Raw genomic sequence first — 26214 nt, 5'->3', positions numbered from 1 at the left:
AATTAAAAGTAAAATAATTGTGTTTTTTTTTTTCTTGTAAGTTAAATAACTTCCATAGTGTTTTTTAAAAGCAATGCAAATAAAGCTTTTTATAGATTGTCTCGGAAACTGAGATGCCTTTGAAGTTAAAAGGTGATTTAGCCGATTAACTGATTAACTTCATGTTTGTCTGTTTTTTCCTCTAAGAATTAAGTATTTCCTTCCTTGAAAGGAATATGCATGTCCAAAATAATAGGAATATGCATATTCTGTATTTTGGAAGGAGTTCCATTCTTAGAAAATGACAAGGACAGCTTTATTTTCTGCATTGTCTTGAGAAAGTACTGACTTACTTTTCCCTGTTTGGCTGTTCTGTAACATATTAGCATTAGATTCTCTGTTTGTTTTTTACTCATGGAATTCAGTACCTTAATGCTGTTACTGATATTTGCCTAAGATAATTATATGGACAAGCTCTGTCATAACAGAGATGATCAAGACCTGCTCTTAAGACTAGTTATGCTGGGTCAGGCAAATGATCTGTCCAGCCCAGTACCTTGACAACAGCCAGCAGAAGAGGCTGGAGAGGATGTGAAGGGGCTCTGCTCTGGTGGTGATTGTTATGCTGTCTGCCTTTTTTGTCTCCAGTAACGGTGACAGATGGAAGGTTTTGGAGCAATCAGTTGCTTTTCCTACCCTGAGTATATCAGAGGGGGATGAGGATGCCAGGAGAGAATTGTTCATCAGAACTGTTTTTTATTTTTAAAAAACTGGCCATGGACAGAATTAAAGTACACAGTGGTTCCAAGTGTTCCACAAGGACCTGAGGCCAGGGACCTTTTACAGAAGTTAGATAGAAGTTAAATGGAGAATTGCTGACATCAATAGCTGATTTGAAATTATGGTGTAATAAGAGTATATCATTTCTTCCAGCTATGGCAGCTATGAAGAACCAGACCCAAAATCCAACACAAGAGATACTAGTTTCAGCAGTATTGGAGGATACGAGATCTCTGAAGAAGAGGAAGAAGAAGAGGAACAGCGTTGTGGACCAAGCGTATTAAGTCAGGTCCATCTGTCTGAGGATGAGGAAGACAGTGAAGATTTTCATTCCATTGCAGGAGACAGTGACCTGGACTCAGATGAATAACCTAAGGAAAATCCTTTTCCCTGAGATGAAGGTCATCTTGGGCTGCTCTTGGCTCCAGTGTTTCTATTGTCCCGGTTTGGTACAAGGAACAATGTGGTGCAGACTGTGTTAACAAGAAGTAGCCTTTTTATGTATTTTAATCAGTTACAGAATGTGAGGCTGAGTAAGTACGTGGTGAAGAATGATCTTTAGACAAGCATGGCCTGCTGAAGTATTGGGTTGTTGGGCCCTTTCGTAGTTCTAGAATCCAGATGAAGACTTCATGAATTTGTTCTTCATTTTTAATAGATGTAAAATAATTTATCGTAAATACTGCCCTGGTGAATTCATGCATTGTTCATCAGAGGAAAAAAAATGGTTGCTCTGAGTAAAATTCATGCTGTTGTTTTGATAAACAATTACAAAACATTTCTTATATCTTAAAGGGAAAGCTTTTGTTTGGGATCACAATATGAATGCGCTAACAACTTATCCCAGGCTGGTTTTGGTAATTGCTTAACCGCCTTGAGTACTTCAGTGAACAGCTGCCCTATTTTATTTTTCTAAGTTGCAATTAGCCCCAGAAAATCAGACTTTGCTAATTTGAGTCTTCAGCAATTCTCAGGCTACTTGTGTTCTAAAAATAGCTCTCATTATTCCCGGGAGCGAGCCTCTTTATTTTTAGCCCTCCGAAAACAAAGACTGTGTACAGAGCCCCGCTGTTGCACTGCCGGCTCGAGCCGTGTAAATAAAACTCCAGAAGCTGTCGAGCGTTGCTCTTTTTATTGCTGCTTCACCCCCCACGCCTCCTGGGGCTGTTGGGGCCGGGGCAGAGGAGGGCTGAGGCGCAGGCTGGGCGCTGTGCAGCCCGGGCGGGGGCTCGGAGCCCCCCGGCCGCCTCAGGGGCTCCCCTCAGAGCGTGCGGCGGCCCTGAGGCGCCCAGCCCAGCCCAGCCCAGCCTCGCTTTCCCGGCGTGCCCCGCCCGCGCGCACGCGCAGTGCGGCCGCGTTTGTCGCAATGGCTCCGCGCGGAAGGATACCCGAGTGACAACGCCTCCCGTGCGGCGCTCTCCCCGCCCTCCCTCCCGCCTGAGGGGCGCTGGGCGGAAGGAGACGGAGGCGGTTCCTGCGGGATCCTTCCGCGGCGCCGCGCGCGGACTCTTTGGCGCGGGGAGCTAGGTCCGGCGGCCGCCATTCGGCTCGCCGCCGCCGCCGCCGCCAGCGCCATTTCGGGAGCCGCCGCCTCACCGCGCCGCCCGCCCCGAGGGCAGCCCGGGCCCGCTCCGCCCGCCCCGGCCCGCCGCGCCCGCGTCCCCCCCCACCCCCGCCGCCTCCGCCAGCGCCTCGCCGCCCGCCCGCCGCCATGGCGACCTCCGTGGGGAACGTGGCGGACAGCACAGGTACGGGCCGCGCTCGGGGTCGCCCCGCCGGGCCGGGCTCTGCCCTCACCGGGCGCCGCCGGGGGCCCTCCGCCGCCGGGGGCCGCGCCTGCCTCGGCCGGAACGCGGCGCTCCCTGCCCGCGGGGGCCGCTCCCGGCGGAACTTTCCAGAAGCGGCCGCCTCGCCGCGGCGGTTCCCGGCCGGCCCCCGCCGCCTTTGTGCCCGGCTCGGCCCGGCGGGGGCGGCCCGGGCTGGGCAGCCGCGGGGGGGCTCCTCGGGTGCTGCTGATCGCGGCGGGGAGCAGGGCGGCGTGACCCGCACCGAGCCGCTCCGCCGGGGGCTGCGGGCCGGGCACCTGCGGGCCCCACGCGTGCTCCTGCTGCCGGAGCTGCCCTGCCCGCGAGGGGAGCGAGCTCGCTTTCTCCCCCGCACAACAAAATATATATGCGTATATATACGTGTGTGTGTTTTCTTGGTGAAAGGGAAGCGCGGCTTCACCCTCCGGATTTTTAGGGTCTCCTCTGAGCAGAAGGGAAGGAAGAGCGTGAAAATCTGAGACAATGCCTCAGGAAAAGCGTGAGGGGGGGGGGGGGGAACAGGATGTGTGGGGCGAGACGGGGGAGCGGTGTGAGGAGAGGAGAGGGCAGCGGGGCGGCGGCTGGGGCGGACGGACGGCCCAGGGGAGGCCGAGCGCTGCGGTACGGTGCCACCTCGGCCGGGACCGCTCCTCCGGACAGCGAGGCCGCAGCGTCTGGGAGCCCCGAGCTCCTGGAGGAGCTGAGAAGGGCGAGCGCCGGCCCGGCGCTGTCACCTGCTCCTCGTCACCCGCACCTCCCCGGGTGGAGGCGGCAGCTGCTCCTGCCTGCCTCCAGCTTTCGTCGAACTGCGAGGCTGAGCAGGAGTTAAGCGCTCAGCTGGTTGTTTGTGGGGGAGAAAAGGGCTCGTGTGGGTTCGTGGCGCTTCTGTGCGGGTGTTTAATCTGCTTGCGTTCTCTACAGCTTGCAGGGGAGGTTGTGGCACGCACCGGGCTTTGCCAAGGTCACAGTCAAAGCGCGTAGTGCAGGCTAGCACAGGTGCAGGAATTCATGCGAGTACGTCTTGATAAGGGATTTTTCTGCCTGTGGCTCCTTGCTGCTGTTGCTTTCTTTAGAAATGGGTTCGGTGAGCGGCCACGTTATGGGTTCGTTGGGTAGCGTGACTTCTGTTCTGCAGCAGTGTAATTGGAAGTTCGGCTCATTTGGAACGTCGGGATTACAGCTGTCTGCTTCCCAGCACCGACTGTGCTTCTCGAGGGGATTTCTGCTAAAATGTTTACTTGGAGGTAGATGACTGGGTATTTTATGCCGAGGGATTGACTCGCTTTATCTCTGCTCAGGGGAGCAAGCGGGGATTGTTTTGGGAAGATATTGATAAATGAGAGAAAATTTCAGTGCCCTCATTTTGTCACTTTAGCTAGGGATTGTTATTCCCTGGTGCTGTTACATTAAATACAGGATTTTGGCAGTGTCCTTTCTCTGTTGCCTGAGGAGTTGCAACTTCAGTTTCACTCCATGCTTGAGCAGGCCAGGCGTCCTGTTCAGGTAGCAGCTGGAAGTTTCTCCCCAAGTGTTCACGAGACTCCCAGTCTAAACCTCTATGGATTTTATTATTTTATTTTCTTTTTTTTTGCTTTAGCACTGAAATTTAATCCCACTATTGGTACTTAAAGGAGAAATTACTCCTGCCCGTGGGCCACGTGCTTCCTCTGTCCAGCCTCGCCGTGTCTGTGCTGTGAGCAGCGCCTGAAGCGCACTGAGCCTGTGTGGCTGCTGCCGCAGGAGGGAGCAGGAGCAGCATGGCTGTGCGCTGGGCTTCTGCTGTCAGCCGCCTGCGGCCTTCGCAGTGCTGCTGTCGCTTCCACGCTCAGTAACAGTTACGTCCGTCCGTTGCCCTGAAGGTTAACCAGGCACTGAAGTCCGCTTTTCCCTTAGTCTGCGGTTCAGAAAGCTGTGAAGCAGGGTCCTAGAAAACAGGGATTAACCTGTTTGCAGGCGCTTGGTTAGTAATGTCTCAAGTAGCTGACAGTCAGTAGTTTTGATGGTTCCAGCTTAAAATGAACCTTTAGTTTATAGCACAGAGACAATATTATCTGGAAAAACAACTTCAGTTGGGTCACGTCAATTTTTTTATTCTCAAAACCAGATAGCGCTAAAAGAAAATCATGAAAATAGTGGAAATAATTGCCATCGACCCCGACCGAGCTCATAAAACGAACGCTAGATAACAACTCTGAACCTAATGTCTTTGTGATTGTTTTGCCATCTTTAAAAATTCTCGTAAAATAGTTTCAGAAGATTCTTGTAGTATGTAACTGCAAAGTTGTGCACTCAGATATTGAGGTATTTGCTTTTATTCGGTAGGATTTATTTGTTTCATTGCATCAGAAATGCAGAACTCCCGAGGTGCAGGTGGGAAGTATTGAGGAAACAGAATTAAATGACTGCAGAGTACTGGAAATGCTGGACTTCAGAAGGAAAAATGAGAAATACTTGCAGTAATAAAAGCTTTTAATAGCAAGAATAAGTGGTATAAAGGCAGAAATTGAAGGCACTTTCTAGGATGAACAGTTGAGGGTTTTTTTCCTAGCTGCAGTTGTCTGTATTCTATTACAGAGCTGCCTTTGTAAGACAGTTAACTCGCTTTTCACAGAGAAGGTTGCTGTAATTAAAATGTGGTGTTTTATTGAAGTACTTTGTTCTTCATGAATGTATCTTAAATATTAAAAACGTTTTGTCCCTCCCATTCCAGCTAAGCCTCCCGAAGTAGGAACTGCTTTCCTGTACCCTCTCCTTCTTGTGGTTCCTTCTGTAAGCCAACAGCGTAACCACTGAAGCTTGTGTTTGTCTCTCATCTGATACCGTTCTCAGGCCAGCACTTTATTCGGTGGAGGAATTATTTGTTGTAGATAACCCAGGCAGCATAGAGGTTTAAAGGAATGTTGTGCATTACGCATTTTTCTTTAAGGGCTTTTACACGATACCGATCTACTGGCATAGCAAAACTTCCTTTTGTTCAAGTCCTTTGAAGTCTTTGTCTGCTGTCCTTCGTTTTCCTGTTAATTTTTCAGAACTTTCAATGTTACAAAGCACTAGATTTACAGTCTTGGGGGGAGGGTAAGGAAATTCATTGTTCTGTTGCTGATGCTGCTACTGTTATGAACCAAAGTAAAATCTTAGGTCAGGAATATCTTCAAATATTTTTCAGGTTCGTGGAAAGCGGTCGATTGCTGTCTTGTAATAGCTGTGAATATTTGTGTTTCCAGATACTAACTGGTGAAGTCACGCGCTTGTACACACAATGTTAGAAATACCATAGCAGTAGGTGGGAGCCTGAAGATCTGAGAGCTCAAACTGTCGCTTGCTGTAGTGTTTATGTAACTTCAAACATCTTCATCCTTTAGTTCTAAACACCTTTTTTTTTTCACATTTGTTTTGTTTTTTTTTGTTTTCTTTCTTTGGTTTTGTTTCCATTATCTAACTTTTTGTTTTCCCCCCTTAAATGTTTTGGTGATTCTCCAGAACCAACGAAACGTATGCTTTCCTTCCAAGGGTTAGCGGAGTTGGCTCATCGTGAATATCAGGCAGGAGACTTTGAAGCAGCAGAGAGACACTGCATGCAGCTTTGGAGACAAGAGCCTGATAATACTGGTGTGCTTTTATTACTATCATCTATTCACTTCCAGTGCCGCAGATTGGACAGGTAGGAGAACTGAGGGGTTCTGTCAAGTTTTCTTTTGAGTTTGTGCCTGCAATAGTATTGAGCGCAGCTGAAAAAATACTCATCTAACATTGGCTTTATCTCTGAATGCGAATACTGACTAACTTCATGGTAGCCATAAGGACTCGTCAAAAGTAACGTGTTTTTTGAATTCTTCAGGGTAAGAGGAATACAAATGGGAATTGCTAGCTTTGCAACAAACGACAGATCTTGCTGTTACTCTTGTTTTTTCGTATTGTACGCTTTAATATCAGAGTATCAGCCACACTTGTATGTACCAGAGTTATTTGCACAAGTAAACAAAAGTCTTTATGCCACTTGCAGTGTGGGGTTTGTTTATTTTTTTCTTAATTCTAAGACTGATTGTTTGCAGCAGAATGGCATTGCTTAGATAAGGATTCTGTCTTGTGAAGGTTGTCTCTGTGCTCTTTCTTCCTGCCTGTTGCTGATCTTGCATTTTGAATTGTAACTGTTCTAGCTGTAAATCTGTGTGTGCTGGTGAAGGAAGTAAAAACTTGAAATCAGGATTTATTCTATATAGGTTTCTGGATGAGATTGTAATAACAATTCAGATAGGGGATAATAAAATGGAGGAGGACAGGACAGAGTTTTACTTCTGATCTGTCTGTTATATCCTGTTTCTTGAAAAGACTGTCAAGTGAAACATTGCCTAGAAAAGTAGCATACAACTGTTGGAAGGTGTGTAACAGAGTATCTGCAGTGCTTTCTCCAGCTGCATTGAGTTCAGGCTGGTGAGGAGGCTTGAAGCCTACCGATTGCAACTGACTTGTATTTCTTCAATAGAATCTAAAACAGGAGTAGGAGAGAGGATAGTTGAAACTAGGAGAAGCTAAATCTGTAAATCCAGATTTGTTGGCTGTGGGTTTGGCTTGCTTAAGCATGAATGTTGACTGAATAATAAAGCAAACAGGCAAACACTGAAACTCAGGTGTTTTGTTAACTTGTTTAATTTTTTCCAGGTCTGCTCACTTCAGCACTTTGGCTATTAAACAGAATCCGCTGTTGGCCGAAGCCTACTCGAATCTGGGCAATGTGTACAAGGAACGTGGACAGCTACAAGAAGCTATTGAACATTACAGACATGCACTACGCCTCAAACCAGACTTCATTGATGGATATATTAATCTGGCTGCCGCGCTGGTAGCCGCAGGAGATATGGAAGGAGCAGTACAGGCATATGTGTCTGCCCTTCAGTACAACCCTGTAAGTAGCACGTTGTACTTTGCTGCTGTGTCACTTTTATGTCTATAAGTGACTGCTATAAAATCATCTGCTGCCCAGATTTGGGGTTATAACCGTTCAAAACTAATTTTTTAGTAAAAATTGTGTTAGAGTGCTATTTTCTGATTATTTTGCATTGTGCAAATCGTCTATGTAGTGCTGTGAAGCACGATGAAGGTGTCTGCTTGCAATTGCGTCATGAGTGCCTGTTTTGTCAAAAATCTTTAAAATGCAGCACTGGTCCGGTGTGTGCATCCTTTTTCCTTTGCAAAAGCAAATGCAAAACCAGTCCAACAAGAGCTTGGAATCTTTTGCTGTGTTCTTCAGCCTATGTGAACTTGTCAAATTCACCTTAAGCAGCGTGACTAGTAGAATGTGCATCGGTTAGGAGTACTGCAAGATGGTTTTTATTACAAAAGTTGAGTTTTACTTAGGTTAGAAACTTTCTTTCTTAATGTTGACACAGCTGTTCTCATTCTCTGTGGTCTTACTATAGACTGCAACTGGAGTATCCAGCAGTATATGCTGTAGCTACAAATGAAAGAAAAAGAGCAAGTGGCTTATGGATTCATGGGGAAAAACGGGGGTAAAACTGTTGAGGATGCAGGAAGCAAGGTTGTTATATATAATTTGAGATCTAGGTAAAAGCCATAATGGTAACTGTGTAATTTAAGAATACAGGTTAATAGTAGTGCTTTAAAACAAAAACAAAACAAAACAAACCTGGCCCCCCCCCCCCCCCCCAAAAAAAAAAAAAACACCAAAAACCGCTTAAGAGGCTTCAAATACTTATATGTGGTACAAAAATTTAAGCTGCTTGTGGGGTCACTTGAACTTTCTGTTCTTTCATATCTCCGTACAAACAGAAATTGTATGAACTGGTTCCTAATTTCTTTTTTTTCTTGTTGTTGTATTTTTACAGTACTAAAATCAGTCAGATCTGTTGGCTATGTTAGGTCATGAAAAAATATTTTGAGTTTGTAGTGTATTTACTGGGAATTTATGCTGAGCTGTAGAGGACTGGGGAGTTCCATTGCAGGGCCTGTGTGAAGACCTTGGGGAAATCGGTGAAGTCCCGAAGCTGACGGTGTGACTTTGATTTTTTTCAGGACTTGTACTGTGTTCGTAGTGACCTGGGGAACCTGCTCAAAGCCCTGGGTCGCTTGGAAGAAGCCAAGGTAGGTGTTGAGTAGAATACATGTAAACGCCAGTGTTTTGAAAACTTGAACTTTGCACCAAGTCTTCAAATCTGCGTTGATCTACAGACAGTCTGAGAAACTGCTGAAAACTGAAGGCACTGAAACACCCCAGAGTAGTTGCAGGGCAAGATATGGCATGTCCATGTTTAAAAGTTGGTTTAAGTCAAGAAATGGAACATTACCAAGCCTTTCTGCTGAACTAGACTATCTGATACCATTCTGAAGTATTGGGCAGGGGCTCCACCATGCTCTTATCTGGAAATAAGTAACAGTCCTTCAAATCTGAGGCTTGCCTGCTGGTGCCAAGCAGAGAGCCTGTGGTTAGCTCGAGATCCCTGTACGATGCAGGTGCTATTGAAAATGCTGCTCTTCTAAAGTCCTTTGTGGCTTGTAAGTGGAGAAGAAACTTATCCAAATGTTACCTTGTAATATTGGCTTTTAAAGATTTTTATTCTTTTTAACTTTTCCCTTCCCTTGATAGTGGAAGAAAGGCTAGTAAATGATCAATAGCTGCAGTATGCGAACCCCCGAATAACTTTTCTTCATGTCTTCCCTTCTCCCCTCCCTAAAATAAAGAAATCAGAAGGACAAAGCTGGTTTGTTTGGAAATGAACTGATCGAAAGAAAACTTGCTGTAGTGGAAAGGTGGCTTCTAGCAGTCTTGTGTTTCCTAAACTGAGAATTTGAACACCAAGATGAGTTTAAAATTCTTGGCATGTTAAAACTTGGATTGCACAAAGAAATTGTCATGTTACAAGCCACCTTACGCGTCCGCGCTGCAGGGGTGAGGAGTGTGGAGAGATCAGAAACACTCTGGACTCCACGTCTGTCGCTCCAAGCCCCACGCGCATGCTAAAAAGTGGAGTGTATGAACAGCGTAGCTGTCTGTTTGGCTGCAGCACCATCGGGGAGGGTTAGGGTCTTTATGGGGTAAGGGGCGCGTAGTTTTCAAAGTTCATTGTTTTTTTGGATTTCTCCTAACAACTTGGATGTGCGTGCCATCCTAGGACAGCGTAATCGATTTGGTCAGATCCAGGTTGAAAATGTTTCGTAGTAGCGCTAACAGTTCGAACAGTCTTTGAGACACTTGGTTCTCAGCCCACCAAGCGGACAGCTAACATGAATTGCACTTCACTGCAGCTTTAGTGTGACTGGTATAGGCCAAGACACTGCGCCTGCCTTAGGTTGCTGACTTCTTTGTTTCAGAGCTCTGGAGACACCTAGTTTGAAAGTGTTATTCCGTTTTGTGAGAACTTAATAAACGAGGAAAAACATCTTGAGTAAATTGCAATGTGTTTCTTTGGTTATCAGTCCATTTGAAAGATCAAGCCAGCAAGTTCCTTACAGTTTGAACTAAAATTTAATTTCTTTGTAGATACTTCAGAGCCTTTCTTCCAAAAAAAAAAAAGTCCCTGCTGTATGCAATTGCCCTGATTAACCCTCTCCCTTCTGCATGTCTCCCTTGTTACAGACAGATTGTCCTCATTCCCATGTGTTAAGACATATCCAAAAAAATTGCAATTGCTTTGTTGAACTTTTACTAATGATCTTGTTTTATTTTCTCTCTTGTTTTTGGTTTTTCACCACTGATATTGTATTTAGAAGGTTTCAGGTGGGTGAAACCTCCTATTCCATGCGTAAGGTGCCTCGCTGAAGGGAGCTCGAGGCCTGGATCTAGGGCAGACACACACCTCCTCCTCCTCTTCCAGCAAGGAACGCACCGAAAAGTCACATGATGAGAAATATGGTAACGGGTTTGTAACTGCCACAGCAAAACCATTTGCCTCCATGCCTGAATCTTCTGTCTTGTGGCTTCAGAAACAGCTTAAAATATTTAATTACAAGCAAGTAATGTAAGAATGTTTTATACTAGTAGCCACAAATTCTTTCAAAGAAATAAAGTAAAAGTAAATTAAAATATTTTTTTAAAGAAGTAATTGGAGATAGTTAATAGTAAAAGCTTCTAACTCTTCTGGTTGTTCATTTTTTTCCTTTTTTCTTCTTTGTTTGGATTGCAGCGTTCTGCTCTTCTGATGATGCGCTGTGATCCTGCAGTAGCGCAAAGGCTGCGCAGCGGTAACGCGCATTGCGTGCGATTAAGCCCTCGCGAACGGTTGACTGGATGATTAATCTCGGGTTGGGTGCCTGCCCAAGCTCCAGGCGCTGGCCTTTTGGACACAATTGGGTTGTAACGCTTTTAGACTCCAGACATCAAATTTAACGTGCAAGTTTTTGTGTGGGCCTGTCTGGTAGATTAATGATTCTGGTTGGCCGTTCGCTGCACCTAGGGCAATGAATATAGCAAAGCAGTTCGCAGCGATAGCGTGGCGCCGTGCTGGTTAGGATGCGCAGCGACTTCTCGCGCTTGCATTACAGGGACCTAAACCTTCATGCAATCCTGTCATTTGAGGTTTTGAAGCTGTAGCTGATGGAATGTCTTCGGAGAACCTGGGGTGGGGTGTGCCATCTCACTTAACAAGGACGACTAAAAGTGAAGATAAGCTACATCTTTTTCAGTAGCCTTTCTGATTTTCAGAGTGATTTCTATCCTGTTTAGGGTACGTCACAATTTAATAATTTTATTTCATAGCTAAGTAGTTTTTGCATAGCAGTTTTTTGTTTTTATGCACATCAAGAGAGGCAGATACTTCCTCTGAGCTACGTGAATTATTTTGAAGATGATTTCTGTGCTGACCTGGTGTCTAAAGGCATGTTAACTTGTTATCAGCATAACTGAAAAATGGTGGGCTTGCACCTGGGTTTTGGTTTGCGCTGGCGCAGGATCAACAGCAGTTTGCAGCGCATTAGTTTTGGCGCAAGCTAGCCTATACTGCAGGGTCACTTTTGGCTGGTTAGAGAAGGCATACTAACAATTGTTTTCTCTCATTTTTTTTCTTTTTACAAATATTCCCCTTCCCTTGTATCTCTCTTCTTTAACTGTTCCAAGGCCTGTTACTTAAAAGCAATTGAGACTCAACCAAACTTTGCAGTGGCATGGAGTAATCTTGGCTGTGTTTTCAATGCCCAAGGAGAAATCTGGCTTGCAATTCATCACTTTGAAAAGGTAACTGTCTAAGCCAGTCAGCTTCGCTGCTAGATTTTAATGCACAGGCAATTAATTGTCTGCTTATGGATGAGTACTTTGGTAGGTGATAAAAATATTTTGATCAGCAGAATTTCTTATAATCCTGTTGACGTCCTGTGTTAATAATTTGTTTACTTCCTGATGTTTCAGACTGCCTGTATGCTACTAAAGAGATATGTTTAGAATTGCCCTAAGGACTTCACACACATGTCAAAGATAAGAAATTCATTAAGTTGTTTTACAGTCCTTTACCGGAATAGAATTTTTACAAGTATAGTTTGGGAATAATGTTTTCTGTGTTGTTTTTTTTTTTTTTTGTATGTAAAAAGGAGAAACAATTCCGCTTAAAACCATTTTTTTTGTAGCAGTTTTTATTTCAGGTGTCCTTAACTTTCCTATGAGTAACTGAGGAGAACAGTTTTAAGTGACGCTCATTCTTCTCCAGGATTGTTTTTCACCACTATTGTTTCAGACTTTTCTAGATCTTTGTCATTAGCTCTTACTCTAAATCGTTGTCTCATACCTTTTAGTTAGCATCTGAATTCGATTTGTATTCCTCTCAAGTCTCTAACATGACCTAAAACCAGATTTAAGATGCGGTGGACAGTTTCTTCCTGGTATTTTTGACTCGGATCTACAAAACTAATTTTAACTCCTTGTTTTTGTTCCTGTATCTAGTAAATGATAATTAAAAAGTATTTTAATTTAGAAATAATGGTTCCCATGGGAAAGACTGTAAGAGTGTGGCTTTCCAAATACACATCTGTAGCTTATTACTGCAAAGTGAAAATGTTTTTTGTTAGTCAAATGGCTACGGTTCTTTTTCCCTATACACATGATGTATTTGCTTTCTTGCTCCTGTGCAATTGGCTCTATTTTTCCTTTAGGATCTCTTTCCTAAATTTTTAAAATAGGTCTCATTTTGCAGTAGATAAAGGACGTAGATCAGTTTTGTGGGTTTTTATTTTTAAGGTTTTTCTTCCCTAAAAATAAATTACAGCATAGCAAGAGTGGGCAGGAGACTTGAGTATGATCTACCTAACATGAAATAAATTTTTAACATTTTATTCTGCAGTAGTCACAACTGATGTCAGTTACTATCTATTCTAATACGCATGAATTTGGAGGGAACTAGGTCATGGCTTAGGTAAGCAAATGAATGATCTGAAGGTAGTATATTTTGTCCCTTCTTCAGATAAGTAACTTCAGTGTTCTATGATTGATTTGTATAACTTAAGTTTTCCTTACTAGGTTGTTGATAGTCTTAGATGCTTACAGATTAAGTTTGAGAGACTTTAAAAATAAATCATGTGTATACATATATAAACAAAAATTAACTTCAGGTATCATAGAGAAAGCTTTTGTGCTAATGCTCAAAACTTTAAAAATACTTCCAGGCTGTAACGCTTGACCCAAACTTTTTGGATGCTTATATCAATTTGGGAAATGTCCTGAAGGAAGCAAGGATATTTGACAGGTAAGCAGATAAGTAGAATCACTCTGTCAGTGGTGTACATATCATACGTATCATACATACCAAGATACAAATTAAGTTCCTGATGTAAAATCTCTTTGGGCAGACATAGTGAAAACGTGTGCCATGAGCTGAGAAAGTAAATGGCTTCGGAAAGCTGGATACTGGAACTAAAAATAAATAAATCCTGTGGAATGTATCCCTTTGTTATTCTCCTGTACTTAATTCTCGTTTTTAGCATTTTACTACTGAAGGTGTAGACAAAAATAGATTTGAAATTAAGTCAGGAAAAGGGTGAGGAAGAAGGTATGTGAGAAAGGCATGAAACTACCGTTTTCATTATGTGTTTCTAGACCTCTGATCTACAGGTATATCTAAAGCTTCCCTTTATGTAGGACGAGCTAAAATGCTGAATTCCAGTTTAGCATCTGGCTGAATATTCTGTATTTGTTGTGTCCACGTTGTGTTACTGCATGTGGTTGTAGTAGTACATTTGCTGTCGTTTGGACTAACTTGTTTCGAGACCTCTAATCTGTTCAGTCAATCTTACTTTTGTTTCTGGAAGAAGATCCAGGCTGTGTTGTTTCGATGCAGTGTACAGCATTGCATCTGTTGATTTGGTTGTAATTTCTGGTAACTGTGGTTTGTAACAGGAGTAGCAGCCTGGGAAAAACATGGCACCAGTTCCTTGGACTACTCCAGAAAAGCATTGTAAACGCATGAAATTCTTGCTTTTCATGTTCCTCTATAGATTAAATAATTGCAGAATATTTTTTGAATAAAACTTTAATTTTGCAAATGAAGAAAAGGTCTTGCACTGTCACAAATGTTCTAGTAATACAAGCCATATTAAAATAGTTCTGAACAGGAGTACTGCACATCTCTTCAGCTGAAGTCTGTTTCAGACAGTAGCTATCTCATGTGAAGCAGTGAACGCTGATTATTAACGCAGTTTTGGAACTCAGGTTGTTTAACTGAAAAGAACAAAGTCTGTCTTCTAGCCTGCCAGTCATTACAAAATTGAGCATAGTTTTAAAACGTCATGCATAATAATGTGTTCCTTTATTGGCTTTTTGATTCAGGCAGTACTTCTGTGTTTCCAGTAACATCTTACAGAACAGGGGCGTGGGTTTTGTGTATGTGGTGGTATATATCCCTTGAAGGTTTTCTTTGTGTGTGTTTTTATGACAAGATAAATATGACTGCTGCTCTGTGGATGATTGTTTACCTTCTTTTTCTTGTTACAGAGCTGTAGCAGCTTACCTACGAGCCTTGAGTTTGAGTCCAAATCATGCAGTTGTGCACGGCAACCTTGCTTGTGTGTATTATGAGCAAGGACTGATAGACCTAGCAATAGACACCTACAGGAGGGCTATTGAACTACAACCCCACTTCCCTGATGCCTATTGTAACTTGGCCAATGCCTTGAAGGAGAAAGGCAGTGTAAGGAGTGCTTTTTTTTTTTGCCTTACATTTTTTTTAAAGTTATTTAATATCCTCCAGGAAATATCCACCTTGAAACTGTTAAACTGATTGTATAATAACTTCTCAGAAACAGTGCTGTTACAAGAAATTTTACCGTATCAACAGTTCCTTTTTTATTCTTTTTTTTTTTTTTTTCCTTTTTCGAAGGTGGCTGAAGCAGAAGAATGCTACAATACAGCTCTTCGACTTTGTCCCACTCATGCAGATTCTCTCAACAATCTAGCAAACATCAAACGGGAGCAGGGGAACATCGAGGAAGCTGTCCGCCTTTACCGGAAGGCTCTTGAGGTACAGTTGAATGCTGCCGGGAGGTGGGGAATTAAAGCTGAGAACATGTAATATGACATACAGTTTTTAGGTGTTTTTTTGTTTGTTTTTTTCCATCTCTTAATCATAAGCAGAGGAAATTCTGCTCAGAGACCTGAGTCCTAAAATGAAGAGTAAGAAATGCGCAGGAATTTCCTCTGTTATGGTAGAATTTGGGAATTTGAGAGACTGATTATGCTTTTATTTTTTTTTCCCCTCCAGGTGTTTCCAGAGTTTGCTGCTGCACATTCAAATTTAGCGAGTGTTCTGCAACAGCAAGGAAAGTTACAGGAAGCTCTGATGCATTACAAAGAGGCTATTAGGTAAATGGATACTACTTGTAATAGTCCCAGTGTTCCGTAACAGGAAAGTGCCATAGACCTGTACAGGATGTGGCTTACAGTAGCATATTTAAATTCAGATAGTTGCTTTGCAAACACGAAAGCATGGCTATGAGTATGTTTCCTCAATGGAGGAGAAGCTTTTATTCATAACATACGTTATCTTGATTTCTCAGAATCAGCCCCACATTTGCAGATGCTTATTCTAATATGGGAAATACTTTGAAGGAAATGCAGGATGTTCAAGGAGCTCTACAGTGCTATACCCGTGCCATTCAGATAAACCCAGCTTTTGCTGATGCCCATAGCAACCTGGCATCTATTCACAAGGTAACACATGTGAATGAATCACTCTTAGAATATGGTGGGGGCACTGTGGGTACTTACCCTGAATATGTTGGTATCTACTGACTCATTCCTTTGTCTTTACAGGATTCAGGGAATATACCAGAAGCCATTGCCTCCTACCGCACTGCTCTGAAACTGAAACCTGACTTCCCTGATGCCTACTGTAACTTAGCCCACTGTTTGCAGGTGAGAAGGGGGAGGCATTGGATGTAATTCTCAAGATTCCTCTGTATCAAATACAAAGTTTGATCACCTTAACCAAAGACTACATAAGCGTAGTGAAAGAGTAAACAAGTCTTAAATTAGAAGACTGTAGTTATCAACAGTAATTACTGAAGGTTTTGATTCCATTTTTGGGAGAAGCATTGGTCTCGGCTTCTTGAATTAATCTTTTTTAATTTTACCTTTTCTAGATCGTCTGTGACTGGACAGATTATGATGAAAGAATGAAGAAGCTGGTTAGCATTGTGGCTGATCAGCTGGAGAAAAACAGACTGCCTTCCGTCCACCCTCATCACAGCATGCTGTATCCCCTTTCTCACAGTTTTAGGAAGGCTATTGCTGAGAGACATGGAAATCTGTGCTTGGATAAGGTATGAGGTTTTATAAAGCCCTGTTGTGACTGTTCTTATCAAAAATGTGATACTCACGTGGTTAGTATTAGCCTTTGTAAGGCTTACTAGTCACTGACCTGTGGAGATGCAGAGTGAGTAAATGATTCTTTCCCTAACAGTAAAATAGATCCAGGCAGCTGTGTGGTAGTATTTCCTGAAATCTGCACCTGTCCAGCATCTATACTACTTGGTACATGACCTTGCCTCATATGTTCCTTGCTGGAACGTGCAAGCTTTGTGTTTGCTTGGCTCTGGGATTTCCAAATGCACTCACCTCCGTGGTGGCAGCAGTGTTCCAGGATGGATGTATCTCAATAGGAAGTATTAGATTTTTCATTTTTTATTCTGCTCTGGGGTACTTTGTGTACAGTAACGTATTTTCTTCCAAAGTTTCATTCACTAAAGGTGTCTTCTTTTCTTTTAATGACTTAACTGTGCTATTTCCACGAAACTGCACAGCATCTCAAGCTGCCAAGAGTGTCGTTGCAGTTGATGGCAAATTCTTTGACTAAAATAACGTAGCTTGTTTTCCCTTTGAATCAGAGGGTCACAGCTGTTGGCAGTTGTGAATGTTGAAAGAGACTACGTGAGCAGGTTGCCAGTTATAATTGAAAATGCTCTGTCAGCCAGTGGAAGGGTCTAGTTAGCATGAGAAATGTATGGATATGAAACTTTAGAAGATAACATGTGCCTTTAAACTGGCTTGAATTTAGGGTCTCTGCGGCCTTGTAATCTTGCCGATGATAGTGGTTACAAGCTGTTGCCTGGGGAAGACGGTGAGCATAGCAGAAAGCTTGCTGTGATGTTTCACAGGAACACTGTTCTGGTTACAAGTGGTTTGTAGTTCAAGAGCTATGTGATAGTTGTGGTGTGGCATCATTATGTTTAATAATCAGGGATGGAATACTTCAGAATATGCAGGGGATAGAAAGGCAGAAATGTTAATAATTTTCGGCAGTCATGTCTGTCTTTATTTGTCTAAACGTGGGCACATGACATCTTGTAACCCAGTTTGTGAAAATTGCACTTGGCTGCAGTGGAATATACGTAATGCAGGTTTGAAATAGCAGATGCTCATAGCCCACTTAAATGCTGGATAAGGCTAATTCTAAAAAATCATGTGTTTTTTTGGTCTATGTTTAGCATTTGGGTTTCGATCCTGGGTTTATAAACATTTGTGTTACATTTTCTTGACAGATTAATGTTCTTCACAAGCCGCCATATGAGCATCCGAAGGATCTGAAGGCCAGTGAAGGTCGACTTCGTATTGGCTATGTGAGCTCTGATTTCGGAAACCATCCAACATCACACCTAATGCAGTCAATCCCAGGCATGCATAACCCAGACAAATTTGAGGTAAAAATCTAAATGCTGAAGCTTTTAAAATACAGCTGTAATAGGCACTTTCTTTTCCTTGGTGCAGGCAGATAAATTAGGGAAGGGCAAATCTTCTGTTGCTAGTATGTGTTGGTTAGTGATCTTTATTTTTATGGGATGGGAGAGTTCTGCAGCCTAAGAATTCTTCTTTTTACCAGTACAATGTGTTATTTAGATGGTAGGAATTACCTGTCCTTAGAATTACTGCAGGTAGGATTCAAAGACTATGGGAAAATATTTTTTTTTCTTTTTATTTAAGCTTCATCTACTGTTCTTTTAATAGATGTGTTTCAACATCAGGCTGCTGCCTTGTTACTTCAGACTTACAGACACGCATCCATTTTGTGTTTACTCTGCATTGCAGAGTGAACACAAAACAAGCCCCTTACAAGCCTTATTTTTTCTCTTCTTCTTTTCCCTCTCCCCTGTGTCCTCTCTACTTTTTCCTGGTCACGCAGTCCTTGTAGTCTGAGATCCTTGTGATGAAGCCGCATGCTTGATTTATCAGAAGTGTCACTATGAAGCAGTTTTCTTTCATGAAACAATCAAATTAGCGGTCTGAGTTACCTATGGGTGGAGGGAGTGTACCACTTCCCCTTCAATTAGCCTGAGAGCAGCCTTTCTTGTTCTAGATTTATAAAGCTCTGCAGACCTTAATTTAAATAATAAAAATTAATCTGCTGTCTTACTAAAACCATGCTTTTGTCCTTCAAGGTAACCAGTTCTCTGCATGTTGGTTCTGTTTTGTCTATAGCTTATCTGTGCTCAATTAGCTAAAGAGTTAAGATTAAAGATTTTACATTTCTCGGATACATTTGCAGTTTCTTAAATGGAGAGGACTAGTCACTTTTTAAAGAATCTGTTAGAAAGCTTTCCCACGACTTATCTGTTCAAACTGAGTCATAATTACGTGATTCTCACTGGTTACAAATTCAAAGGTGCCTTGTAAAAGGCATTTTTACAGAATTAAACACTCAAATTCATTTGTTAAAATTGCTTAACTTGGCATTGATGAGAACTTTTTATCTTTGTTTATGCAAGATGTAGTGCATTATACTTGTCCCAGAACTAGGTAGATCTGGGGCCTGGTGCTAATGTGTTCAATGTCCTTTTTTCTTTACTTCTTTCTCAACCAGTAACTGCCACACAAATATAATGTAGTTCGTCTGGAACTAGATACAATTTTACTTATGTAATTAAAAATTACAATACCATATATTTATAGCAAAATTATTTTGTTGCGAAATAACTTTGCAATAGGAGCTTTATAGTAAAGGTATAAATTATTGCAGGTACTCAATTTGTGGTGCCTTCTCTTCTAGGTATTCTGTTATGCCCTGAGTCCTGATGATGGTACAAACTTCCGTGTAAAAGTGATGGCTGAAGCAAATCACTTCATTGACTTATCTCAGGTGAGCTTTCTTAGCAAACCAGAAGGAAGAGAGATCAGCCTACAGGTTAAGATTTTCGCAGCAAGGACTTCTTGAATTAGGCCGACGATAATTTTAAGAATTTGGGGGTTTGTAGATGTATTGGTGTTATGCCTAACCTGGGATACAGTGGCTGTTGTGTCACCTCTGTGATACTATTAAAAATTAATATTAAAACAATATTGAGTAGCTTTTACATTAGGTCTTAAGATAATGGTCATACCTGAATGTCATGGATAAATCAAGACACCACAGCTGCAAATATATTTAAGCTTGCTTAAGGTTACTTTACCCAAGTGAAGTGGGGTAGAGGCTTGCTTGGTGGAGGGATTTTTTTCCCCCTGTATCAAAAGCTTGTATCTGTTTTTTTTTGTTTTTAATTTTTTGTGAAAAATGTGGTAGGGACTTCAGTATACACAGAAGGTGTTACATTACCTCAAGATAACTGACAAGAACCTAAAGCAACTTGGGATTTGTGTATATGGAATAATATATATAAATTAGATGATAGATAAAACCTGTACGTAGTTTTTAAATGCTTCATGTTGTTCAGGATCTGCTCTCATAAGTAAAAATGTTAAACTGATGTTAGCAGAACCATTTTTTCAGATGGGTTTGGCAGAGCTGAGATTTTCCTGTTGTTGTTTGTCTATAGCAAAATCATGTTTTGCCTTGTTACAACAGTTTTGGTGTTGTTTTTTTCAGAATGAGTTGAGGATTTACGCCTCTGTAAAACCAAGAGTGACAAAACTTACGTCTCACCAAATTACGCATTTGACATTTGTCCGTTGGTACACCAATGACTAATTGCATTTGTTACTGAAAGCACAAATAAGTTTTATTTATTCTTCAGATACCATGTAATGGAAAAGCAGCAGACCGCATCCATCAGGATGGGATACACATTCTCATTAACATGAATGGCTACACTAAAGGAGCCCGAAATGAATTATTTGCTTTGAGACCAGCACCTATTCAGGTAACTAAGTTGAAGAGGACTGTATCTCCAAAAAAAACAAACACCAGTTCTTAGTAGGAGGAGTGTCTCTCTCTCTCTTTTTTTTTTTCTTCCTTCATTTCTCTCCTCTCTGGCAGAGTGGAAAAAAAAATGAAAGCTCATGTTCGATCACTGTCAGAGATCTGGGGACTCTCAAGTGTGTAATATGCAAGTACAATTTAGAACAGGTCAGACAGAAGCTTTGTTAATTGTGATCACAGTGAATATTCAGACAGCATCTACCCCTTCTGTTTCCTTGTTCTCTACAAAGTGAATGCAGAAATGCAACCTTTATATTCTTTCCTCACTTTTTTTTCCCTGAAAAATGTTAATATTTTGATGTCAAGTTGAATGTTAATGTTGAATCAAATGTTAACAAGGCCAGGTATTCATCCCTCCCAGGTGTTACGGGATGGACTTCAGGATGGTCTCCTTAAGTAGCTTGCTAATCACCACAGTTCCAAAAAGGATTCAAATACTGAATGTGACAATACCGAGAGATGTCTCTTGGGAGTATAAAGGAGTAAGAGGGGAGTTGGGAGTCAATCACAGACTGTTAGTTTTCTAGTTGAAAGAAGTGTTCTTTTAGTTAGGATAAAATTCTTAGCTAGACCTCTTGAATATTAATAATTTGAATATCACGTTATTAAAGGAGAGGGACTTTTTGAGGATTAGCAGATGTGAGACAAATAGGATTGTTTCTGTTGAAGCGCTGTAATATTTTCTTCCCCGTGCTTCACGTGCAGTTTACTGTGTCCTGAAAGAGAGCTCTAATTCTGTAAGGTTCCTGTTTACTGCTTTCTTGTATTGGTGAAAACAAGGAAAAGACTGAAGTCTTGCTTTTTTGTTTGTTTTCTTTAGGCAATGTGGTTAGGGTATCCTGGAACCAGTGGGGCATTGTTCATGGATTACATCATTACGGATAAAGAAACTTCTCCAGTTGAGGTGGCTGAGCAGTATTCAGAGAAACTAGCTTACATGCCAAACACTTTCTTTATTGGAGACCATGCCAACATGTTCCCCCATCTGAAGGTATGTAGGAAAGTAGAGAGGGCAAGAAAAGCTGGTGTTGATAGCTGTTGTTTTCCATCAGCTGTTGTGATAAAAATGACTCTTAGTACATATTTGGTAAGGGATCTTGTAACTGTTGGGGTTTTATTTGTTTTTTTTTTTTTGTTTTCAACAGAAAAAAGCGGTCATTGATTTCAAGTCCAATGGTCACATTTATGATAACAGAATTGTTTTGAATGGTATTGACTTGAAGGCTTTCCTTGACAGCCTCCCTGATGTCAAGATTGTTAAGGTGAGAGCTATGCCTTTGTGTGTTCTATATTAGATACTGAAGCTATTACTTTCTCTGATACTTACGGGATTTCTCATAGATGAAGTGTCCTGATAGTGGAGACAATGCAGACAGCAATGCTGCCCTCAGTATGCCAGTCATTCCTATGAATACAATTGCGGAAGCTGTGATTGAGATGATTAATCGTGGACAAATTCAGATAACTATCAATGGATTCAACATTAGTAATGGACTAGCAACTACTCAGGTGAGGCACTTGAAGACATTCCTCTTGGTTTTATAATACATATGCGTATTTTAACATAACAAGGAACAAAAACCTCCAAGCAAATGCCTGTCTTCTGTCATGTCGATTTGTTTAGTTCTCATACTGAAGGAAAGTCCAGATGTGTTGTAAGCCACAGATGTTCTGGAAGATGGTCTTTCCCCAAAGATAGAGGGGTTATGTCAACAGGTATCTGAAGTTCAAAGAAATTTAATTTTGTTGCACAGAAAAGATTGTCAGTTATTTAGAATTTGAAGGCAAGATGTGATCATTCCCTTCAGCTTAAAGGATGTTTACAAGCTGTTGTTCAGTTTTCTTTTTCCTATCAAAAGATTTTGTTAGTTATACAGGCCAAGTTCTTTCACTGTATTTCAACAATGCTTATTCAGCTTCTTTTTATATCGTTCTCAACTATGCACTATGCCACCATCTCTGTGCTTACAGCTCCTGGGATTTGAGTGAGAGTGACAGTTGTTATTTTTGTTCAAAATTTCTTCCCTTGTAGAGCAGTTCTTCCTTTTTTTAAAAAAAAAAAAAATGTTGACATTGACATTTCCTTCAGTTTAGTCTTTTGGTACAGGAAGGAATGAGCTATAGGCTTCCTAGTGCAGTCACAAGTGTTCTATATAAGCATACAGCTGAAATGTGACTCCTTCTATGTTTTTGTGGTAAAATGCACCTTTCATCCATCCTGGCTAATCAGAACTAAGTCAGAAGGAGTTGGTTGTTTCCCTGTCAGTCAGTTCCTTACAGTCTCACAGTTAGATACATGCCTGCATCTTTTATCTTGTCTTTTTGCTATCTGTTCTATTGTGCCTATTGTCTTTTATTCAAATCAAAACAAAAAATCTTTTGCTTCTTAAATACTGTTTTCTTCTTCTTCCTTGAAGTCTTAATTTCATTTTTAGTCTCAAGGCAGTGAAGGGACCTTAAGGAGGGGAAGAGTCCATGTGTAATGCCTCTTTATATGCTGGTTCTTTCCAATTACTTGGAATTTCAGAGAGACATAGCCAGGGCGTGAAAATGCCAAGCGTTTTATTCCTTGGTGGTTGCAACATCATGACAGTCACAAGCATGTTACATGTACCAGTTAAATTCTTGTTCTGGGTAAGTAGACAATTTTGTTTTCATAGAAGAAGCCAAAGACATGCTTTAAGTTAATGATGCCAACACGTTGCACTGTGCCTCAGGAACATTCCGTAGAGCATAAGCTTGTTTCTTGTGATTTCAGTGTTCAAGTAGCTTTTTTTTCCCCATTTAGATTAACAACAAAGCAGCAACTGGAGAAGAAGTTCCACGAACTATAATTGTTACTACCCGTTCTCAATATGGCTTGCCAGAGGATGCTGTTGTATACTGCAACTTTAATCAGCTGTATAAGATTGACCCTTCCACTTTACAGATGTGGGCTAACGTAAGTGTCTGTGTGTCTGATATGGAGACTGAGGTTGGACCTCTGGAACACAGCAGTTCTACTGTTTAAATCAAGAGAAATGTCATGCAAGTTAAAAGTTCAACTGTTCTGTGGAAAATACTGACCTTGAGCCGTTTGTATCCTTACGATGCTCATATTACAGGGCTTGGCATTAATAGGATATAGATTTTTTTTTTAAAGTTTGATTTAAAATCACATCTGTGCTTCTAGTCAGCGAGAATTAAACCTTAGACAGCTTAAGCGTGCTGGTACTCCATTGAGAAATAAGCTTGGTCTTTTGTAGCCTGCACGCTTAAGTTATAGCTGGTCTTGACAATTGGTATATTGATAGATCTGAGCGTGTAAGTACATTGCAGAGAGTTCTTTGAGGGGTATTATTTTATATTCCAGAGTGTGAACCTATGAATAAATGGTATCACCAATTTTGAGATTTACTCTTTAAGTACTACTTTGTGAAGTATTGCTCAGAGTTGCTGTATCTTTCAACAGTATTCAGAATAGAATACCATTCCACTACGAACTGTAATCTATTTTTTCCTTGCTCTGTTATCTCAGAAGATTCAAATATTGAGTGATTGTGTCTTTTGCTTCGTCTTGATACGTGGCAATTTATTGCCGTTACCCAGAAAAAGAAACGTTTCTGACTGAACTGTTTGTATTTTCTTCTTGGTTATTTTTACAGATCCTAAAAAGAGTTCCAAACAGTGTGCTGTGGCTGCTACGTTTCCCAGCTGTAGGAGAACCCAATATTCAGCAGTATGCACAAAACTTGGGTCTTTCCCAAAACCGAATCATCTTTTCTCCTGTTGCTCCCAAAGAAGAACATGTGAGGAGAGGGCAATTGGCTGATGTTTGTCTAGACACTCCGCTTTGCAACGGGCACACAACTGGGATGGATGTACTGTGGGCTGGGACTCCTATGGTCACTATGCCAGGTAACGTGATGGGGAACCTAGACAGAGCAGGTAAATTTGATGATGATTTATGCCGTAACAATAACAGCTAGCTGGCTTAATGGATTTTCTTACTTCCTCTTGTGGAGGCAGAAGGAAAGTAACTTCATACTTGGTAGTGTGTTACTTGATAAGCTGATTCCTGTCATCTTTTTTGTTTGTTTTTACAGGTGAAACGCTTGCGTCCCGAGTTGCTGCCTCCCAGCTTACTTGTCTTGGCTGTCTTGAGCTCATTGCAAAAAGTAGGCAGGAATATGAAGATATTGCTGTGAAACTGGGAACTGATCTGGAATAGTAAGTGAACTTGTACCATGTAACGTGGTAACATCAGGAATATAAAGCGCTGTTGTTGGGCACAGCGCTGAGCCTTATTAATAATCTTGCAGGTACTTTAAAATAAGAAGGCAATTCTCATCTAGAGGTCTCTTGTTGTGCAGTTAACTCCGCTTCTGCTGTTACAGTAAATTCAATAGTGCTCCAATTAGGCTGAGTAACAGTGCTGCCTACTCTGAAGAAATTGCTCAAGTGCAGGCTCTTACCTGTTAAAAAGTGCAAGAGTTCACTTAGTGTTCTTTTTAAATTGAAGATCAGGCAGTCTGAAGATTAGTCAGTTTGTCATTTAAAGTTAAAACTGTGCAGTAAAAAGTTCCTGCAGTATAGATAATGCGACAAGTTAATCTATTAATGTCGCAGCTCTTTTGAAGTGGTAATGCCAGTATGTATCAGAGGCAATTAGGGGATGAAACGGCGGTATGAACTCGGTGGGAGTTGGAGAGTAGGTATTTTTGAAACAGTTGTACTGGCAGTTCTGGGTTTGCTGAAATAGATATAAAAATAGTGTTTGAAACTGCTCATGACTGGCTTTAACTCTTTTTGTAGCCTGAAAAAAATACGTGGCAAAGTCTGGAAGCAGAGAATATCCAGTCCTTTGTTCAACACCAAGCAGTACACAATGGACCTGGAGCGGCTTTATCTTCAGATGTGGGATCACTATGCTGCCGGCAACAAACCAGACCACATGATTAAGCCAGTAGAGGCCAGTGAATCTGCATGAAGAGACTGTCCGTACGCCCACCCAGAACTCTCCAGGAACTGAGCCTCTCAAACACTTCTGCAGAGATGATGAGCTAAAAACTGTGCATTTCTACTTAATCTGCCTGGTACTCTGTGGCTGAAGTGATACATGATGGTGATTAGAGCACAGCCAGACTTACTTCTTGCATGATAGGGAAAGACTCTATAGAGCCTGGGATCCTTTTATTCCATGAGGAATTTGAATGGGATTGAGCCGTGTACATGTGAACCTGTATGGATGAGAGATGTAGTGATTGGTGGGGAAGCTTGAACTGCCCAACCAGTTATGATTTCAGGGATTGATTCAATCTTCTGATGAATCTCTCCTCTTACGTGGATTGGGAATTGGAGCTTTTTAACATTTGATTTTGGGGTACTCCTGTTGGTATACGTGTGGTTCTCCCATGACAAGATTTCCAGCTAGCGAGTGTTGCTCCCTGCGTTAAATTCTAAACTGTGCGGACTGAAAGGGCATATTTGCTGGTGTAGTCTTTTTTTATAGGTTTTATAAACCACTTGAGCCTATATCAGCCTTTTAATGTTTGACCTCTGTTTTGGAGCTCTCTGTAATGTGTTGGTTTAGATAAGGACTTTGGGTTTTTTGTTTTGTTTTTAAGCTTCTCCAATAACTCAGCTAATTGGCTTCATGATGGCAGCTCCTGTTCTGTTTGAAAACCAAATTCGATTTAAAATTAATCCTCCCCACAGGTGTTTGAGGTAAACACAAACTGGTGCCAAATACAGATCTTTCAGGAATGATGTTTAATTATGTATAGAGGCGCAGTCCTAGGTACTGTAGCAAAGACTTTAAACAAAAAATAAAGCTTTGGTTTGCCAGTTTGACTGATTTGACCAGCGTTTTGCATTTTCTGCTACCCTTCCTGCGCTGCTGTCAGGAAAGTATCCTGGGTTTCTGGCCTTTTATGTTCATTTCTGCAGTTTTGTTGTGAATAATGCTGTTTATTTCAGCAGAAGTAATTCGAGGTAAGTATAGATATCTTTATCGCCACTGTGTTAGACTAAACCCAACAATGCGGAAGCTC

General features: G+C 41.6%; 2 protein-coding genes across 11 annotated transcripts in view; both read left to right on the top strand.

Moving 5' to 3' along the window:
• TAF1 (TATA-box binding protein associated factor 1) overlaps positions 1-1876 on the top strand; it is a 32704-nt gene extending 30828 nt beyond the window's left edge. For all 7 annotated transcript variants that reach the window (XM_083797834.1, XM_083797833.1, XM_083797838.1 and 4 more), the window contains one exon: positions 913-1876. In XM_083797834.1, coding sequence (XP_083653960.1) covers positions 913-1129 — 217 coding nt within the window. In that variant the 3' untranslated portion in view covers positions 1130-1876. The remainder of the gene's footprint in view (positions 1-912) is intronic.
• A 400-nt stretch (positions 1877-2276) lies between these two features.
• Positions 2277-26014, top strand: OGT (O-linked N-acetylglucosamine (GlcNAc) transferase). 4 transcript variants are annotated; one of them, XM_083797840.1, is made up of 22 exons: positions 2277-2507; positions 6075-6225; positions 7224-7467; positions 8595-8663; positions 11632-11748; positions 13167-13246; positions 14491-14686; positions 14876-15016; positions 15257-15357; positions 15552-15705; positions 15808-15909; positions 16137-16316; positions 17535-17693; positions 19037-19126; positions 19998-20123; positions 21003-21173; positions 21328-21444; positions 21524-21691; positions 22971-23123; positions 23827-24079; positions 24268-24391; positions 24977-26014. In XM_083797840.1, the coding sequence occupies exons 1-22, from the start codon at positions 2471-2473 to the stop codon at positions 25149-25151; spliced, it is 3108 nt and encodes a 1035-aa protein (XP_083653966.1). In that variant the 5' UTR covers positions 2277-2470; the 3' UTR covers positions 25152-26014. The 4 variants fall into 4 exon arrangements, with proteins under 4 accessions (XP_083653966.1, XP_083653967.1, XP_083653965.1 ...); XM_083797841.1 differs by having other exon boundaries at positions 8595-10431; XM_083797839.1 differs by having other exon boundaries at positions 2365-2507; positions 6045-6225.
• Positions 26015-26214: the final 200 nt, after the last annotated feature.

The sequence above is a fragment of the Anser anser genome (genome assembly GCF_964211835.1).
Source record: "Anser anser genome assembly, chromosome: 13".
Taxonomy (NCBI): Eukaryota; Metazoa; Chordata; class Aves; order Anseriformes; family Anatidae; genus Anser; species Anser anser.
This window is presented reverse-complemented; position numbering and strand designations above follow the sequence as displayed.